This window comes from Aethalodelphis obliquidens, unplaced genomic scaffold (assembly GCF_003676395.1).
Source record: "Aethalodelphis obliquidens isolate GAN/ISIS:26980383/991018 unplaced genomic scaffold, ASM367639v1 scaffold13, whole genome shotgun sequence".
NCBI classification, from domain to species: Eukaryota; Metazoa; Chordata; class Mammalia; order Artiodactyla; family Delphinidae; genus Aethalodelphis; species Aethalodelphis obliquidens.
This window is the reverse complement of record NW_020837957.1, coordinates 28,113,924-28,135,219: the sequence shown is the minus strand read 5'-3', so window position 1 is coordinate 28,135,219 and position 21,296 is coordinate 28,113,924. Positions and strand designations below refer to the sequence as shown.

The 21,296-nt window shown below is 35.8% G+C and overlaps 1 protein-coding gene across 8 annotated transcripts in view; it reads left to right on the top strand.

Annotated features, from left to right (window-relative positions):
• The window catches only part of EVI5 (ecotropic viral integration site 5), a 204,061-nt gene that overhangs the window by 161,080 nt on the left and 21,685 nt on the right, over window positions 1-21,296 (top strand). For all 8 annotated transcript variants that reach the window (XM_027114338.1, XM_027114337.1, XM_027114336.1 and 5 more), the window contains one exon: window positions 11,755-11,850. In XM_027114338.1, coding sequence (XP_026970139.1) covers window positions 11,755-11,850 — 96 coding nt within the window. The remainder of the gene's footprint in view (window positions 1-11,754; window positions 11,851-21,296) is intronic.

Here is a 21,296-nt window from a genome sequence, read left to right as displayed (position 1 = left end):
TAACATCTTAATGTTTTTTTGTTATCCCTTAAATTTAGAGGTTTTTTTTAAAAAAAAGGAAATTACCTCTCATATTGAAGAAACACTTGGCATTCACTGTACTTTCTTTTCCTATTAATTTTAGCTAATATTTAATGTTTAATTTTCATTTTTGTATTTTTACCACTGTCCAAGTTGCTTAAGGCAAACATATATAATTTTACAGAAACAGTTATTTTTATTAAAAAAAAATCTGGCTGCATGTATTCCAAGATGTTAACATTGATCAATTCTGAGGAGTATGAATAGAAATGATTGTTACTCTCTTTATGTTTTTTTTTCAATTAAAATATTTTTCCTATTTTTTTCTACTGTATTAATCACAGCCAGGCCAGACCACCTCATTGAAATAGTTGAGAAAGGAAATTAATTTTATATGAGTTACTAATTTGAAATTTATAAAGTATTATTGATATTATCTTTACATGGGCTGTCTTTGATTTATCTTTTTGTTTGTTTGTTTTGTTTTGTTTTTCCGCTGAGCTGCACAGCATGCAGGATCTTAGTTCCCCCTGCATACCCCCTGCAGTGGAAGGCGAATTCTTAACCACTGGACCTCCAGGGAAGTCCCCCTATCAAGTTTTAATACTCTAACAGTCTAATAAGTTGATAAAGATGCTTTTTGGCAAAATCAGCTCTGCATGGATTCTTTAAACAGGGCACAGAAAAGCATGTTTTATCCATGAGGTGAATATATAAGAGCCATGTATATGGTCATCTGATGCTAAGGAAGGTAGATGAGAAATTTTGACAGCTAAGGACTGAACTCCCCAGCTTTGGCTTACTAACACTCTGTACAGAGGGTCCAGAAAAAGATAAATGAGTAACATAAGCAACACCAATTTTGGGAAAATAATTCTAGCACATATCCTGCTGTGATTTGTCTTACAATTAAGGCACTAGGAATGAAATCTGGTTTCTGTCCCTGGCTAGCCATGTGATCTTTGACAGGTAAGCCACTAGTCTGTCTAATCTTTTAGTGTTGTTGAGGCCAGGCTGTGCTTAGATCAAACCACCTGTGAGGACAATAATCAGGTAAAGCACCAGGCCAAAAAAGAGGGCTTATTATTAGTCTGTCAGTCTGGAGAAAATCTGGCTAAGAGAAGGAAGTGGTAATAAGAATCCAGAGGATGGAAATAACAGGCCTAGATCGTAATCATCATCAAGCTGGGAGAAGACAATCTAGAGAAATAAAAGTGATGGGCAGTAGAATGACAAAGCGATGAAATGATGTTTGCATAGATCTAGAAAGGCTTTTTGTAACTAATTCTTCGAAAGTCTTGGTTTCCCAAGACAGTACTCCCCAAAAGGGTTTGTCAGGTGTTTACTCAGCCTGGCATAGCAGTGTTTATCCTTAGTAAATGGGATACATTACCATATATCCTTTCTTCATAAGGAACAAGTGAGACAGAAGCTGCTTTACAGTGCATAAGAATACCTATTTGGAATTTAAGTTTGTGGTATTAGAAACAAAAAACAAAACCAAGAAACAAAAATAGAGATAAATCTTTCACTGAGATGATAACCCCCATGACATGGAATATAAGGGTATTAAAATATGACAGTTCCACCTCTCCAGAAGGTGAATCACATTTTCTTCAGTTACACAGTTTTCCAGCTGTGAGCACTATCTCAGTGAGCAAGATAAAGCTTAATGAGTGGTTGTTTTATGCTTTCTTTTATGACAAGTCTTCTCTTTCTTAGAGATTTCTTTGTGATGAACACTATGCTTTTCCCAGAATTTAAAGTCATCTACCTACTTTATAGAATATTTTTACAAAGAGTTTTGTGTGTTTAAAGTGATGTTAAATATAGAGAGTTCTGGACTTCCCTGGTGGCGCAGTGGTTGAGAGTCCGCCTGCCGATGCAGGGGACACGGGTTCGTGCCCCGGTCCGGGAAGATCCCACATGCCGTGGAGCGGCTGGGCCCGTGAGCCGTGGCTGCTGAGCCTGCGCGTCAGGAGCCTGTAAAAAAAAATAGTGAGTTCTTTGGACCTCTTAGGAGTGAAATGTTAAACACGTTAATCTATTAATAAGAGGCAAGAAATCATAACTGCTAATATTTATAATGTTTATCTTTTACCAAATACATATAAATAATAAATATTTACAAGGGTAATATATAAAATGCTGTATTCCTATAAATATTCTGAGTCTTTGGCTTCAGATATTTAAATTTCTGTGCCCATGTCTTCTATATTTACTCCCTTGACCCAACCAACCATTAAATATACATTATATTAGTTTTACTCTGTTACCTGTTTGATTTGAAAAAAGGAATAAAAACAGTACTTGTTTTCATTCAAATGGGAAATTTTTCTATTTCAGCTTTGACTCTTAAAATATCAACAATATCATGGGGAAAAAAGGCAAAAGTACTACTTTAGATTAAAAAAGGCTAAAGAGATATAATAACCAAATGTAACCATGAACCTTGGTTCAATTGTGGATAATAATAAAACATTTTGGGCCCTTTCAGGAAAGTCTGAATAGGAAGTACATGTTTAATGATGCTGTGAAATTACTATTAATTTAGGTGTTGTAAGGACATTTGGTTTCTTTTAGGAGATGCATGCTGAAATATATAGTAGTGAAATGTCATATCTGCAATTTACATTCAGATGTTTCAGAAAATACACAAATAGGAAAAACAAAAGCAAATGTGGCAAAATAGTAATTGGTGACTATAACTAAGGGGTATATGGGTATTGTACTATTATTTCAGCTCTTCTGTAGATTTGAAAATTTTAAAAATTAAAAAGCTAGAGAAAAATTTTGCAAGATATTAATGATAGACTAGATGCTTTTATATTTGATATAGGGTGCTTTCTGCTACCTTCATCTACACATCTAGTATATTAAATGGGTGTTAACTGGTTAAATTCTTTTAAAAAAAAACAAAAACAAAACAAAAACCCTCTAAGCAAATTATCTGGTTGTGTAGAGCATTAAAAAGCCTATGGCTTGAAACACAGCTTTTTAAAATCTGCTGTCTTCCTGTCTAAGGAAGTGTCCTTCCTGTGGCAGGATAGGGGTAAGTTATAACCAGCCTTAAAAACATAGATAAAGAAACAAATAAACAAGAATGGACTCTTAGGCATGCCTATTACAACTTCTCTTTTAAAATGAGGCTAATTCATGAATTTAAACAAACCAGGGCCCCTGCCTCCTCTTTTCTCACTGCCACAATATTTTTTAATGTTGTCCACTGCTAAACCACACTTTTCTCTCAAACACTTGTTCAAAGCAACTTAACAACATATTTATCTCAGTTTTGCTGCAACATAACACGTAAAAACATGCTGCTTAGAGCTATACGGTAAACATTTCATGTTTTCTCTTCAATGTTTTAGCTTGATATGCATTACCATACTTAATTGTTCAACCTTTTTAAATAGTATGTTGGAGTACAGTAGACGTAGGTGAAGGTATTTCTAATTAAAATGTCCACTTTCTGCTGTGACTTACACAAATACATAATTCACTTATTTCCTGCTGAGCACAGCATTTATGATTTTTCAATCAACAGATTGAAAATATTCAGGTAACAGAATATTTTACATATCCTGAGCACAGTCCATCTCTACCTCATCCTTTCTGTGATTAGAGCTCCCAAAGGTTGCAGGGACAAAAACAGGTGAAAGTATATGCCGAAGGTCGTTAATCAACCGTCTAGGTAGTTGAACACCAGAATCACTGCTCTAAGTAAAATATTCCTCTATACACATTTATATGTGTTATATTAAAGCACATAGCTTTGGGGCTATAACAGTCTGTTACCTGATTTAAAAAAGTTTAGAGAATTGGACTCCATATTTCCCTTATTTATTGCCATATCTCCTCATAATATTGGTACTTTAAGTTTTAAAAGAATTATTTTGTTGGTCCCCAAATCTTTGGTTTTTCTTCATTCTTTAGAACAGTTAGTTTTCAGTCATAGGGGTCATACATGTGGAATTTTCTCAGATCCTAAACATTTTATTTAGTTCCTCATCATGCATTACCAAACTTTAAATCATATTTTCCGTTTGAGAGCTACGTTAACCAAGACAGGGATTTGAGTTCAAAATTGAACCAACCTCTGCAGACAGGGAACTGACCAGCTGAAACTATCACAGAAATAATGTGAAGTGAAACTGATAGCAGAATTGAAAGAAATTAAAGAACCCTTGACAGTTTTCCTCTATTTTTGTTTTTAAATATATTCTCTCTGGAAATGTAGCGACTATTTGTAGATAAGTCTATCAGTCTTGGTCATTTACCACATTCACCATTGTGGTAGTTGTAAAAACATCTCTTTTATTATATGTAAATTTATACTAAGTAAATTCTGTAATGAGTGTCAACTCATAAAATATTCGAGATTTTTAAGAAATAGGGTAAAAATTAAGCATTTTATAATTGGCCTATAGATAGAATTTTGAATTTGTGTTTAAAAAAAATAGTTAATTTTCAAAGATGGTTCAAACCAGTGCGTTTCAAGTGTAGTTTATGTCACGCTGGTTATGTCAGAATCACCACTGGTTTAGCTTTCAAAGTATACTGATTTTCAAGCTCCATTCCCAGACATTTAGAATTCAGTAGGTCAGAAATTGGTTCTCTTAATCTATATGTTTACAAAACTCCCAAAGTGATTTTTTTTTCCATAATCATCATTTGGAATCATTGTTTTAAGCATTTTATAGATTATGTTGTTTATATCATGGTGTTTATTTACTTAGCCATATTTTTTAAAATATTTATTAGGATGTTTTTATTGCAGGCAACCCAATTCTGGATTTGTTAATGGCATAAATAATATGGCTTAAATAATAAAGGGGATTTATTGGCTTACATGCCTGAAAAGTCCAGAAGTAGGGTGTGCTTCAGGAAAAGTTTGGTTTGAGCTCCATTTTGTTGTATTTAACCATGATTCTTAAGGCTCAGCCCTCCTTGTCATTTTTATCTTCAGGAGGTTTTCCTTATTGTGCTAAAATGGCTTACCGGTGAGCTTTATACCCACCTATCGTAATATCCAGAATAAGAAACTGTACCCCATACTTTCCAGCAAAACTTTTGAGTGTCACACTTTGAGAAACCCCTGAACCAATCACTGTGCAAAATAGATGTGATCATCTTGTTTGAGTTAAACCCCACCAATCAGGGCATACCTGTGGAATTAAGGATCAGGATAATTCCAATTCTGTCACCACTACATAATGAGGGAGAGAGAATGGATCTTGAGGTAACACCCATAAAATCTACTACAAAATATTATAGAGATGAACTATAATTTAGCCTGCTCCAAAATTATATTGTTTTAATGAAGTACTAATTGTATGATTTAATCATATTGCTTTTTAGTTTCTTAAGTTTTCAGTAAAATGTGAAGAAAGTAGTATCCATTCTAGAGCAAAACATGGATTTTTAAATGAAGAAACATTAAGTAACCTTTGGTAGATATGTGTCTTTTCACATATGAAAATGAAGAACAGTGTGGACCAAGTGCTTACTTTTTAGCAGGCTGGGGAGGGAGAGGAAATTAATTGCTTTTTATCGATGACTTCCTCCCCATATTTTATTATGAAAAATTTCAAACATACAGAAGTTGAAAGAATTGTATAGTGAACATCATAAACTCACCACCTCCATTCTAAAACTAATATTTTGATATATGTTTTAAATGTTGCTTTATCAGATACTTACCCATCCACCATTCTAGCTCACTTATATTTTTGATGCATGTCAGAGTAAGTTAAAGTTGTCATACTTTACCCCAGTCACTTAAGCTTGCGTATTATTAACCAGAGTTATTAATGACCTTTTGACCAAGAGGCTCATATATAAAGCTCAGTGGCTTAAGGCCTTAATATGAATTAGATTATTTTAGACTTCATAATGGTAATTCCTAAAATAATCATTCAAAGATAGATCTAAGAGTGAAATATGCATTTAAAACTTTCATAAAGTTACTTTATGCTCTCTTGATATAGTTTCTTTTGCTGTGTGAAAAAAGATACATATTTAAGGTCTGTTCACTGAAATTACTGACAATTGCCAAAATTGTTTATATGTTGGATCTCTTTAAGTTTGTTACTTACCTTATTAGTTTTGCTTAGGAAACCAGTTAACTGGCAATCTGTTTTTGTTATCAGTTGGACCAAAAGAAAACCTCAAGAAAATGCAGGTTCCTGGTAAATTTATTAGCGTAGCTGACATTTTCCCACCTGCTTATCAGAAAGAACCATGTGGACATTGCTTGAAAACAGAAAGCTATAAAAATACTTGCAAAAAAATCTTAAACATTAGAAAATTGAATGAACTGCCTCAGAAGTGAAATCAAATTGATATCCACTTATTAGAATATAATAGTTAATTGTATTTTGGGGTGTTAGAAATATACAGTTATTCAGTTTTTACATTTAAAAAGGATCCTTAAAAGGCTTTATATTAACATATTTAAATGAGACCCTATTTGTAGAACATAAAAATCACAGACTTTTAGATAAAAGGTCATTTTTATACATTTCAATGTATTAAATAGCATTTAGGGCATCTCTCAGTTTTTACTTCTATTTTTGAAATATCAGCTATATTCCCTTAAAGCAGACTATTGAATCAAAATGCCCCAAGCAGAGCTTTCCAGCTGTTGTGTCTGTCACACTGGTGTGCTACTAATGTGTGACAAGTGTGCCAGGATGGTGATTGTCTTCTCCTGGGGTCACTGCTAGAGCCTGGAGTTGCTTAATCACCCTTCCTCTTTCTTCAGTTTAGCCAGTGTGCCTTATAGGTTGTTTATTGGGGTATCTGTCTGTCCACAGAAACAGTGGGTTGTTTATTGGGGTATCTGTCTGTCTGTCCACAGAAAGAGTGGTTTGATGGGCATCAGAATCTTTTTGTTTGTAAAAATATTGCAAAAAAAAAAAAACCCAATAGTAACCTTTGTATTTAAATCTAAAAAGAACAACTACATGCAATTAGATTTGATCAAACATATAAAGTGTTTCTCTTTGAAATTATGCTTTTTTTCTGCAGTTAATAGAAATTCAAAGAACACCATTTTTTTTAGTCATAAAATCTAAGAGGGCTTCTTTGATTTTCACAAATATCTTTCAGGAGTCTTTTTTTTAAGCTAAAAGCATTCCATTTTTTATTGTAAAATTTCTTAACTGCCGTTTTTCACTAAACACTACCTTTCCTCCAAAGAAATCAAAGTGCTATAACAAACTTTTTAGCCAAACCCTACAAAGACCCACCTTTGGAAGAAACAAATCTTTGGAGTCACTTGATCGCTTTAAAAAAAAATTTTTTTTAATTTATTTTATTTATTTATTTTTGGCTGCGTTGGGTCTTCGTTGCTGCGCATGGGCTATCTCTAGTTGTGACGAGCGGGGGCTACTCTTCGTTGTGGTGTGTGGGCTCCTCGCGGAGGCTTCTCTTGTTGCGCAACACAGGCTCTAGGTGCGTGGGCTTCATTAGTTGTGGCACGCGGGCTCAGTAGTTGTGCCTCACGGGCTCTAGAGCGCAGGCTCAGTAGTTGTGGCTCACAGGCTTAGTTGCTCCGCCACATGTGGGATCTTCCCGGATCAGGGAAGGAACCTGTGTGCCCTGCATTGGCAGCCGGATTCTTAACCACTGCACCACCAGGGAAGTCCCTTGATCGCTTTCTGTAAAACAGATTTAATGATTTCTATCTTGTCAAGCATTTTTTTCATGCAAGTTTTCCTGTAGGGAAGAAATGATATTATTGTTACTGGTCATTCTACAGCCATTCAGACCTAAAGCATTTCTGCGTTCTTGAGCTTCTTTCCTACAATATTAGAGCTTACCTTGGGCTTTGTCATTTTATTTGCCCTGAAAATTTTATGTTATCCCACATGATGATATTGCTATGCAGTGTTCAAAATCCTCAAGACCTTTGCCTTTACTGGGGACCTGATTTAAAATCACCTTTCTCCAAGTCTGATTCCAAACCATAAACATTTAGCTTATTTCATTCAGAAGGATTTCTCCCTAGTAGTGGATTGCACTTTCCATTTAATCAACCATTTCAAGGGAATTAATATGACATGATAGTAAAATTAGACTAAAATCTAAAGCCATCAAAAAGGACAGCTGAACACATGTTAAAATGAGTAATTCTTATCAAATTACCCTGCTTTGGAAGTATATTTACTTACTAAATTTCTGCTGCCATTTCTCATGTCACACATGGGATTTAGAAAGTACTTTCTATAAGAATAACGGCTTCATTTATTTACATCAATGACTATTCTTCCTCCAAAAATTTTTTTCCTACATTATTCCTTCTCTCATGCACTCACTACTTAATCCCTTCTGCTTAACATCATCTTTGCCATCTTTGAGATATACAGGACTAAGGCGGAGGAAGTCTAGAGCCAAGGAAAATCTTAGAATGAGATGGTTATGAAACAGGCTGAATGTGGGTGGTGGGTTCATTAGTCTTTATTATAATACTCTTTTGTTCTTATTCTGTGCCTTTGAAATATTTCATTTAAAAAGTGGAGTGATTAAAAGTAAGATGCAGGTATAAGTACATGTAAGTGGTATTGGACAACTGTAAATTGATAATATGGGTCATTAGCTTAGGGCCATAAATGCAAGTTGCTATAGTTTTTTGTTTTTATTTTTGGCTGCATTGGGTCTTTGTTGCTGCGCGCAGGCTTTCTCTAGTTGTGGGCAGCGGGGGCTACTCTTCCTTGCGGTGGGCGGGCTTCTCTTGTTGCGGAGCATGGGCTCTAGGTGCGCAGGCTTCAGTAATTGCAGCACGCGGGCTCAGTAGTTGCGGCACGTGGGCCCTAGAGCGCAGGCGCAGTAGTTGTGGCGTCCTGGCTTAGTTGCTTCGTGGCATGTGGGATCTTCCCAGACCAGGGATCAAACCTATGTTCCCTGCATTGGCAGGCAGATTCTTAACCACTGCGCCATCAGGGAAGTCCCTGCTCTAGCATTTTATCTTTAATTCTTTTGATATTGCAATTACCGTTTAAATCAGCAGAGGCTGAAATAAATACATAAAGATTTTTGTAACAAATCCAAGAAAGCTAATTTGTGTGATCCTTTGCATAGATTTCCATATATTCTCTTCTGTTTCATTATTTCTCATGTTCATAGTGCTGTAAATTTAAGGTGAAAAATGTGTCAACTGTTGCTGTGACTCTTACGCAGACAGTTCACTCAGTCTTTCATTTAAGTTTCCTTATCTAGGAAATATGAATAAAAATAATACCTATTACACAGGATTGTTGTGATGATTACATATAAAGGGCTTAGAACAGTTCCTAGCTCATTGTAAGCCCCAGTCTTTCTCCACCACAGCTCCACAAGAGAATTAAGTCCTACAGAAAACTGAGTAACTATTTTCTCGATTCTTCTAAGGATGGTACATAGCTAGTACGATTTTAGATGCATAGGAGGTAAGTTAAATCATTACATACAATGATGCTTTAGGCATTAGGGCTTAATTCCTGTGGGGAACCTCAATTGTGAAGGTCTAATAAGTGCTCAAGATATGTTAGCTTTTATTTTTTTTTGATTGCAAGGGACAAATCCATATTCGAACTGGTTTAAATAATAAAGAGACTTTATTGGTTCATATACCTGAAAAAACAGGTAAGGAAGGCTTCAGAGATGGTTTGATTAGGATCCTGACTTGGTATCCCTGCTGTTCTATTGGTTCTGCTATCATTTATCTGGCCATCATACTAATACTTATAACTAAATCTTCAAAAAATTTTTTTTCTTAAATATGGGAGTGTGGGGCTTCCCTGGTGGCACAGTGGTTGAGGGTCTGCCTACCGATGCAGGGGACACGGGCTCATGCCCCGGTCCGGGAAGATCCCACATGCCGCGGAGCGGCTGGGCCCATGAGCCATGGCCGCTGAGCCTGCGCATCCGGAGGCTGTGCTCCGCAACGGGAGAGGCCACAGCAGTGAGAGGCCCGCGAACCCCGCCCCACAAAAAAAAAATATATGGGAATGTGGCTGAAAACCATAAGGTATCTCTTGTATATATTTAAGAAGCCCTGCATATTTGGAATATAGTAATTGTTAAGTTAGTTCTTTGCTTAGATGATTATATGTGATATTCATGTGTTTAATTGTATAAGAAAAGTTTTAAAGCCTGTAGAAACAGTAGTTTTTCTTTTACATCTATACAAACATTGGTTACATCAAACTGCTTTAGCAGGCCAAATTCCAGTAAAAGGTTTTTAAGGCAGGTTGCCAAAAGAAAAAAATAAAATAATAAAGGTATGTATAGGAATAACTTGATGAAAGGATTTGCAGAACACGCTAAGGGTACATAAGAATGAAATCAAGGTGGCAAAGATAGTTTAACACAGAAGAGCAATCCTGTTGGCATGGTGCCCTGACTCTGCAGAGGAGCTACCCGTTCTGTTGCCGGAGCAGCTCTGTCTAGTTCTTCTTTCTGCCAAGGATGTTAGGGGAAGGTGTGTAGAAGAAAAGTAGAGGCTGGATTTGGCTGCAGTCAGAGGTCCAAACCGGATAATGTCCAAGGTCCCTTCTTACTGTGAGTGGGAAGAAACATTTTCCACATTGGAAAATGCTCTTCACTACAACCCATTACAAGGTAATTGTACAGAACCTAAGGCACCTTTTAAAACCTACTTTTAAAAAACCGATAAATATTTAGATACCACTAAGATAACTTTTACAGGAACTTCAGAGCTCTTTCAAATCAAAATGTATTATCTTTCTGTTCTATGTATACTGATATTGAATGATCTTCAAGTTGTATTCTTGAGAGATAATAGCAAGTGTAGAACAGCTTGTATAGTGTCAGTAGTATGAGTAAAAATACGTGGGTATACATGTGTGTTTGATTATATATGTAGAAAATACCATGGAAAGACTACACTAAAAAAACTGTCAACAGTGGTTGTCTCCATGGAAGGAAACTGAGTGATGACTATTGAAAGTGAATTGGTACTTTTCTGGCATGAGTAGTTTCAGTAGATGTCTCTGCATCAGAGCTTCTTAACATTTTAAGCATCAACTTCCTAAACAAATAATCTGGAGATAACAAAAACAATCCTGTTTTCACTCTTTAATAAGTTCTTTACCTTCAAAGTACATTTGTTTTCAGGTGGTATAAGAAAAAGGCAGCTCCTCCCCTTCCTAGTCTACTTCCCTGGAAAATGATCCCAGCATGATTCTAGAACTAGTTCTTAGGATTGGAGCACCTTTTAATCACATTCCTGAACTAATTAAACAGAAGAGATTCAGAGCTGTCCTCCCCTTTTAAGAGTGGTTTGGAGAACCTGTTTTTTTTCCTTCTCTGTTCCCCAGCAAAAGCAGGTTCGTAGTGTAGCTGTAGGAGGCTTACAACCTTCTCAGCTAAGCATTGAATCTCTTACAGAACGGATAGAAAAGCATTTGCCCTCAAAATAACTGGATAAATGGCTTCTGAATTCTAGGGTAATTTTTTTCACTAGTAGACCCATTTGATTATTGATTTCTAAGAGTCTCTCAAAAGGTACATTTTATAAATTGTATTAATATAATTAATAAGCACTATTTAGAAATATTCAATATAGTTTACTATTAATTATTGTACAGAAATAGTTTGAGAATAGATTTGTTCAGAATTTAGCCAATTAAAGGATATGCCCTTATGCTGTCCTGTATCTTCAAATGTTCGAGTATATGCTGTGAAAATTGTCTCTTGATTTTGCTTTGTTGTATTGTCACAAAACAGAAAGAAGAAGGAAAGCTTCAAGGACAGCTTAACAAGTCTGATTCTAACCAGTACATTAGGGAACTGAAAGATCAGATAGCAGAGCTGAATCATGAGGTAAGTGATAAATTTTGATCTTCACATATTTCTTTCTTCCTTCCTCTGTATTGACACAACACTTTATTATTGCTTATGACTGACTCTTTCATGGTAAATATTTTCTGTGAATCTTTGATTATGATTCATAATAATATTTTGGAAGATTATCTTCTTTTTAACATGAATTTTTCTGTTCCAATATTGAGGATTTATTTTCCTTAAACCGCTTTAATCATGATCTGAAACGATCAATTAATATTTGTATGGCAAATATTTCACTTTTTTATTGTGATCTGAAAAGGTAGTTTGTCTAGGTGTCAAAGTTACTTAAATTAAACGAAAATTTTCTTTTTACTTCTATAGTAGATTTGTGGTATTTACCGTTGTGGATAGAGGGAAGTTTTTTTTACTCTTCTTTTTCCCAAGCGGTATTACCGAGATTGCAAAAAAGGATACTTGCCTAATATCAGTTAACAGATTTCTTAGTATCTGAATACTTTTTAAACTGGCACTGCCTTGAATCTGTGAGATTCAGCTCATGAAATTTTCAGATAGTTTTACTAGATAGTATACTAGGTAATTTAAATTATTTAAAATAATGTGTTTTGATTAGAGAGACACTTTTTATTAATGTGGCTCTAGGTCAGTTTCCTTTTTTTTTTTAATGATAAATATCTGGCTAAACATGAATGGAAAAGTGTGTTTCTTACCTTGAATTATTTGTACAATAATGTTTATTCACAGTGATGAGATTTGAATGGGTAACATAAACCTCATTTTTTAAGAAAGAAACTCATTTTCTTCACTAAATTAATTTAAACCTCAAAGGAAAAAGTTTGGATATTACCCTTTCCTGGTATTACACTCTTCAGTGAAAGTCTAAGTGTTTTGGGTAATACCTCCTGGAGGCAGTCAATCTAAGTAAAATCTGAATGAAAAAACAAAACATTAACAAAAATGATAAATCTTAGATGTGGTTTAATTTAATTTGTCCTGAAATTTGGGAGGTCATGCCTATAAATGTTGATTTTCAGCTCTGATAACATTTGAGGGATTCAGGATCATGTATAATCTTTACCTATTCGTGTGCATTTTTTATAATCTGTTCTGATCTGATAGCCATGAATGAAAGAACAAGTTACAAGTAAGCATGTTCTAGAAACCCTTATTCTTTTGAGAACCTTAAGAATTATTCCTTATGTTCAAAGATTTTCCCAAAGGAAATTATGACTAAAAGCAACCTCCCATTTATAATTTTGACATCTAGTGATAAGGAATGTACCTTAACTAAAAATAATGATATTCTCGGGTATCCCTGGTGGCACAGTGGTTGAGAGTCCACCTGCCGGTGCAGGGGACACGGGTTTGTGCCCCGGTCCGGGAAGATCCCACATGCCGCAGAGCAGCTGGGCCCGTGAGCCATGGCCGCTGAGCCTGCGCGTCTGGAGCCTGTGTTCCACAATGGGAGAGGCCACAACAGTGAGAGGCCCGCATACCGCAAAAAATAAATAAATAAATAAATAAATAAATAAATAAATAAAGATATTCTCCTCATCAGGAATGGCAGAAAATATAATAGTTCATGAGGTTTAACTTTAATGTAGGTAGGGTTTTTTTCTGTGGCTTGTGAAAGCAATCTTTTATATTATGCAAACACGAAAAGAAAATTACTTAACAGGTAGAAGTTTCTTCTGTTAAAATAGAGAGCTAGATTGTGCAAATTAAAAACTAGAACAGTTTGTGATAAGATGCTAATTAGGTGATTCAGAATAGGCCAGAGTCCTGGGCTTAACCAAGTCCCAGTTAGAAAGCATAGTAGAGAGGAGAATGAGTACAGCTGGGGACCACACAAGCACACAGAGGTGAGAGTGGGTATGGGGTTGGGAGTTTAGAGGAGGCCAGATTTGATTAAGAATTAATGCGACTAGGCTTCCCTGGTGGCTCAGTGGTTAAGAATCCACCGGCCAACACAGGGGACACGGGTTCGAGCCCTGGTCCGGGAAAAGCCCGTATGCCACGGAGCAGCTAAGCCCGTGCACCACAGCTGCTGAGCCTGCACTCTAGAGCCCATGAGCCACAACTACTGAGCTCACGTGCCACAACTACTGAAGCCCACGCTCCTAGAGCCCATGCTCCGCAACAAGAGAAGCCACCGCAGTGAGAAGCCTGCGCGCCGCAACAAAGAGTAGCCTCCGCTTACATGCCACAACTAGAGAAAGCCCGCATGCTGCAACGAAGACCCAACACAGCCAAAAATAAATAAATAAATAAATAAATTTATTTTTAAAAAAGAATTAATGCGACTGCGTTGTGGAAATAAGGTTAGACTGAATAGAGCCAGCTTATGGTGAATCTTCAAAGCTAGAAGAGATTAAGTTTACTATTATAGATAATGTGAAACCACTATAGGTCTCCAGTTGGAGACTTCTTTTCATTATGTTTTCTGAGCAGATTTTAATATATGCACCTGTTCAAAGTTTTATAACTAAAGAAAGGATAAGTGAAAACAAGTGAACATTTAAACTGAGATAAATGGTTGTAGTCAACTTACTATAAAAATTACTCTTTTTTGGACCAGGTTCTTGAGAAGTTTAAACAAGTTGTCACTTCTTTAGTGTTTTTTTCATTCTTGTGTATAGCACTTCACAGTGGTAAAAAAAAAAAAGATAACTGAAGTCAATCTAATTGCTCCAACTTAACTTTTGTCTGTATGCTAAAATTTGCCAGCATCTTTGGCTTTCAACATAAGAATTGACTTTTAAGTGTTAATGTTGTATTTGAGCATGTGACTGTTAATGGTCACTTTGTTAGCTGATCTTTGTACTTCTCTAAATATTGAAGGAAATAGTGAGACAAACTTTGTAGATTCATCTTCCTGAAGATACAGCAATGTTGTACATGTTATAACAGCTATGACCACTTAGCATAGTTAGCTGGATGAAATAGTAAAGAGGATTAAGCAGGTTATTTTTTATGAATGGCTGAATATATTGTTAATCTATAAAATAACAATAATAGATACTATTCATTGGTCTGTCGGCCAAGCATTGTGTCAGATACTTCATATTTATTACTACTAATCTTCATAATAATCCCATGTGATGGTGGTATCCTCAGTTGAATGGATGTGGAAACAGACTCACAGTGATTAAGTAACTTTTCCCAAGATGATGCAAATAATAAATGGTTGAGCCAGGATCTAATCCAGTTTGGCCTGTTCTTTTCTGTGCTGCTTACAGAGACATTAGATTAGAAAACATGTCATCGATGTTTAAAATCCTAAGAATGTCAATTAATGACAGTATTTTAACTGTGTTGTCCTCCTTGACACATGAATCTGCATATATCCAGTAAGTAAATTCTGCAGTTGACCTAGCCACAAGGGCTCTCTCTGTTAACATTGCAAATAGAGATTTAGCTTCACTTTCTGCACCTTACTGTCATCCATCCATGTGATTTCTGTGACTCCCAACTCCTGTGATTCCTACCCTCACCACCTAATTTTGCTCCTAATATTACCTACCTACCATAGCAATCTTTTAATTTGAAGCCTTTTACCCTGCCAAGAGCTTCACAGAAGCCACTGTGGAAACTCTTGCTGCCCCAGACCTGGCAGGAGCTGTGGTTAAATCCTCCCCTTAAGCCTACATTCTGTCCTCGTGGGAGACATAGAAAAGACCCAAGGTCCCAATTTAAGTGCTTTCATTATCCCATCTTCCCACCTCCTGCCCTTTCACCCATCTATCATCACAGCACCTACTCTGTACTAGGCACTGGAGGTGATAAAGAAGATAAAGACGATAAAGATAAAGACGATAAAGACGATAAAGAAGAGTGAAACACAATCCATAGCCTCAAGGGGCTCACAGTCTAACAAAGGATATAGGCGTACAAATAAACAAATTGTAATACATAATGAAAAGTATAGCATTATAGTAGCTACCATTCATTCAACAGCTGCTCTGTGTCAGACACTGTACTAAGTATTATACTTCCTTTATTTCTTTTAATCTTCACAACAGTCCTCTGAAATAGGTAGCATCATTATTATTCATGCTTTACTTGTCATAAAACTGAGGTTCTGGGGTATTAAATAACTCCCCATGGTCATACACTAGTCAGTGATAGAGGTAGAATGTTAGACTATATGGCTTTAAGCCCATCCATGCACTTAACTACCATATGCTATATAGCCTCCTTTGAAACATACAGGGATAAGATGGCAACAGCATCTGGGCTGGGTTTTGAAAAATGAAATTTTTTCAGGCAGATTGGACATCAGAAACATTTCAGTCGGAGCCATAAAACAAAAATGTAGATTCCAGAAATGAATAAGCCATCTACTTTTTCAATGCTGATCTGTCTTCTTGCAGCTGCCGACCACTAAAGACAAAGAATATTTTCTAAATGCCAGGAAAGGGAGATAGAAGGAGGTAGAAAGTTAATCTCATTTAGAAGCCAAAGGAAATGTACTCAGAACTCATTTATGTATTGACATATTGAGAAGTATAATCATATGGTTCACCCAAATTATCAGTTGACTAAGCTCCTCTGGGTTCCTTGAAGCCTTGCTACCATTTACGGTATTGTTTCACGCGAAAATGCACGCTAAACAGCTGATTTGAAAATGTTTTTGGAATACAAATTTTATGTTTTCACTTGTTCTTGATGGTGATGTGTTCCAGTGGATGTTCTAGGAATAGGTAAATTTATTCCAGACTGAAGATAGTTCACTTATACTAAAAAATATTTCCGCATTATACAGCTTTGCTCAATTTTTATGTCTTAATAAAATAGTTTTAATGTGCTTTATATCCATAAAATCTCACAAAAGTAATTCTATTCACTTAGTAGCTTTTCAAGGTAAAGCAAATATTCCCCATTTTTATTAAGCTTTCTATGTGGTTGTTGCTAAACCAGGTATAGATCTTTTGGATAATTATTTTAATCTTCACAGTTATTCTGTGAAAATTATTATTCCCATATTATAGGCTCACCAAGGCTAAATAACTTGTCCGAAGTCACACCTATTCCTGATACTAAGACCAAACAACAGTTTCTTCGTGGCTCTTTTCATAAAGACCTTCTAGTATGAGTCCATCAGCTATTATCCTTAACATTTTGTAATAGTGTGGGTTCATAATCATAAAAACTGAACAGTCTAAAGAACACAAACTGTTTTAAAACTTTTCTATAGAAGTAAAACTTACAGAAAAGTGCCCAGGTGACAAGTTTGTTGCTCAGTAAATTATCACAGTAATCACACCCATGTAACCACCATCCAGGTCCAAGAAATAGACCCCAGAGCTCCATTCATATTCTTTCACAACCTCTCCTTACACCCTCCTCCTCAAAAATAACCACAATATCAGCTTCTAATACAGTAGATTTAAGTTTTTGAATTTTATATAAATGGCTTCTTGGTATATATTCTTTGGTGTCTTCTTTTGCTCAAAGTTGTTTGTGCAGTTTAACCATGTTATTTTTAAATGTAGCTATAGGTTATTCATTCTCATTGCTGTGTAACTTTTCTTTGTATAAATATACCACAGTTTATCTATTCTGTTCGTGAATATTTGAATTACTTCCATTTTGGCCTTTTAAGAACATTGCTGTTACTTATACTCCCATGAGCGGTAAAGATAGTTTCTATTGTTCTGCATCCTCATCAGCATGTAGGATTGTCAGTCTTTATCTAATTTTAGTCACTGACTGTGAAGAGGATTCTCATTATGGTTTTAATGTGTATTTCCCTAATTACTAATAAGATTGGGTACCTTCCCCCCAGCATCCAGAACAATATTGGCATGTGGTAGTTACTCCATGAAAACGTTTTTAATGAAGAAATGATTGTGAAAGGCTTTGCTGATAACATAACATATAAGTTGTGATAGGAATGCTAAGAAGCTTCCTGATGTGCGAAAAACATTGGAAAGATCATGCCTGGCAGAAGAAACAACTAGCACAAAGACCCTAGACAAAAATGAAGTGGACTTTTTGAGAAACCATACTAATGTGGCTGGAGTGTAGCACAGGGCAGGAAAAAATGGTATGAGGTAAGATTAGAGAGGAAGACAGAGTCAAATCATATACAGTGTTTTGTAAGCCAGGATAAATCATTTGAATTTTATTCTTGGTTGAGTGGGAATGGATTTAAGCAAAGAGTGATGTGATTTGATTTGCCCTGCCTGCTATGTGGTGAATTGATTGTAGGAAAGTAAGAATGGAAATAGGGAAGCTCATTAGAAGGCTGTTAAAATAGTCAAGGTAAGAGCAAAGGTGACTTAGAAGGATGGCAGAAGTGGAAATCTTAGCAACGTGGATGTATTAGAGATATGTTTTAGAGGCAGAGAATTTGCAGATGGATTGTATGAGGGACATGAGAGTGCAGTCAGTGACTCCAGAGATTTTTGGCTTCATAGTTGAGTGAATGGTTGGTGCCACTTACTGAGGTTAGGGAAGGGTAGATCCAAAGCTTTGTTTTGTTTATGTTAAGATTGAGATTCCTGTTAAACATTAAAATGAAAATAGCAGGTAGACAATGGGTATGTGAGTATGAGGTTCTAAAAAAGAGGTCAGGGCGAAAAATAGGTTTACTAGTCATTGGCATATAAATGGCATTCGTAGATAAAGAGAAGGAGGTCCAGGAGCAAGTTTGTGGGCTCCTGACCTTTAAGGTCAAGAGAGCCAGCAAAGGAGGCTAAAACCATCAGTGGGATAGGAGGGGAACTGGGAAGTGTGAAGATATAGGAACCCCCCAAAAGGAGACTTTCAAGAAAGAAGCATTTCAGCATAGTTGTTTTAATTAGATTTTTAAACTTCCCTGATCCATCTGAAGAGTGAATTTATGTAAAGAGGTTTCGTCATCATTTTTTACCATTTATCAGAAAACGGTGGATGATTTATGAAAGAACTTGAGAAGGATCGATCTATGGTCTGTCACTGAACGATTACTAACACCTCCTTCTTGAAGAAATTAGAGAACTGTTAGCTATTTCAGGACAAAAAAAAAAAAAAAAAAGAAAGAACTATTACAGGATGCTCTAAACAACGTACAATCCGGGTAAGTGGAACCAACTTTCTCTCGAAGCATAGACATTGTGCTGGTTTCCAAAAGATCTTCTGTCTTCCTGTCTCCTTTGTTGGGGAGGCAGGTTTTTTAAGTTAAGTTGTCGTATGTCACTAGAATCTTCTTTTTTTTCTTCTAGCCAAGTATGAAATTAGGAGTTTGAGTAAATAAAAAGAAATCTAAACAAAGCCCTTACTGCAGTTTGGCTTAGGAAATATTTATACATGTAATATTTAAGTTTTTAAATTCTGATAACTCTGTTTATGTATACCTGAGCTATGGATTTAATTAAATATCTACCAAAATGTATTTTTAATGTCCTAAACATTCTTAATATGTATACTCATTTTGTTATCAAACTAGAATTTTTGAAATAAGGATCTTTAAGAGTCAAATGACAGATGACCCTTTGGTACTGTTTGAGTCTTTTTTTCTTCCCTGTATTTTTCAGTTTAAAAATAGTTAATAAAACCACTTGAACTTGAAATAAAAAAAAAAAAGAAGAAGAAGAAGCTTTTTAAAGACTCAATAAACATTGATTTTCATCTAGGCATTAAAACCAGAATAAAGGTAGAAAAGAACTTAGTCATTTGGCTCTCTAGGTATTGACAGCTATTTTTTCCTCTTTTTGTCCAACTGAATGATTTTGGTTTTGTTTTCTTAACTGGATGCTTATTCTATGCTACTGTTTCTACCAGTGTTTGTTTCCTTTTAAATCTTGCAAAGCTCTGAGTATATTACCTAGTTTACAGAGTGGTAACCTAGAATAGAATTTACATTCTTACAAACAGCTTTGATAACAACAATCTGTATCTGGAGGCAGAAATAAGAATCAAAAATAGTGTTTTCTGTTTGTACGGTTGGCTGTTGATAATTGAATTATCTTTTTTAGAAATACAACTACTTTTTAATTTATTTATTTTTGGCTGCACTGGGTCTTTGTTGCTGCGTGCGGGCTTTCTCTAGTTGTGGCAAGCAGGGGCTACTGTTCACTGCAGTGCGCGGGCTTCTCATTGTGGTCGCTTCTCTTGTTAAGGAGCATGGGCTCTAGGCACGTGGGCTTCAGTAGTTGTGGCACACGGGCTCAGTAGTTGTGGCTCGTGGGCTCTAGAACGCAGGCTCAGTACTTGTGTCACACAGGCTTAGTTGCTCCGCGGCATGTGGGATCTTCCCGGACCAGGGCTTGAACCTGTGTCCCCTGCATTGGCAGGCGGATTCTTAACCACTGTGCCACCAGGGAAGCCCTGATAATTGAAGTTTAATTTTAAGGTTATTGTTTAAGAAATTTTTCAAAATGTGGAATTTTAAGCCTTCATGTATGTTTTTACAGTGAAAAGTGCTAGGTTTCTCAGTGTAGAAGCTTCTTAATAAAAGAAATTATTTCCTTCAACTTGTTCTTTCTCTAGTTAGAACAATGTGAAGTACCATGCAGGAGCTCACACAAGCCTCAGTGCAAGTAAATTCTTTTTCTCTGCTGCCCCAAAAAAAGGTCCTATGTAGATAATGAAAGATTATAATTGTACTCCTATGAAAATTGGTTTAAGGCCCTTGAATGAAACGTTTAGCACTGGTTTTTAATCTTACAACCTCCATTTACTGATAAAAAAAATTGATTCTTAATGACTTCTTTAAATGAGTGTTATTACTCCTGTTTCTCTTATATGTTCCATTTTATCGTCGGTAAGCAGCTTATCTTATTTGAAGTCATAAGATTAAAAAAATTATTGTACAATATTTTATGTCTGGAATAATATCACTGTGTAAAAGACTTAAAGCTGAGATTTCAGATTTATGTTTTTTTTAAACCAGGCATGTTCTTAAAGTTTATCTAGTTTTTCACTTGGTAAATGAGGAAGCTGAGGGCCCAAGACTTAAAGGGACTTACCCAAAGTTGCACAGCTTTTTGGTGGCAGAGACGGAACTACTGCCCAGGAGCTCTGGCCTCTGACTTACTACATCCCACTGCCCTACCAGTCCTGCCGACCAATTTAGCTGTCTCATGGTAGATAGAGTAGGAGTTTCATAGATGTTTAATTGAATTAAAATTAACTACCTCTCTCAGATGAGAACCCAGTGTCTAGATAGTAGAAATCTACTCTCACTTAGTATTCTTTACTTTTCCTTCAGCTTCAGGATCTGAACTTTTATTTGATCTGAGACTGGGGACTTGACCCTTCAGATTCTGCTTCAGTTTCCAGTGGTTACCACTAAAATCTTAAATTTTAAATATTAGATGATTTTCTGAAAACAGAGGCAACTGAGATTTTTTAGCCAAATCTGACATTTCTAGAAACCAGGTAAAAATAGTCAACCCAATTTTATATATACATATTATTTAAGAAATACAAGCTTACTCAAGGATGTAAGTTAGCTTAGCTATTCAATACATTCTGTT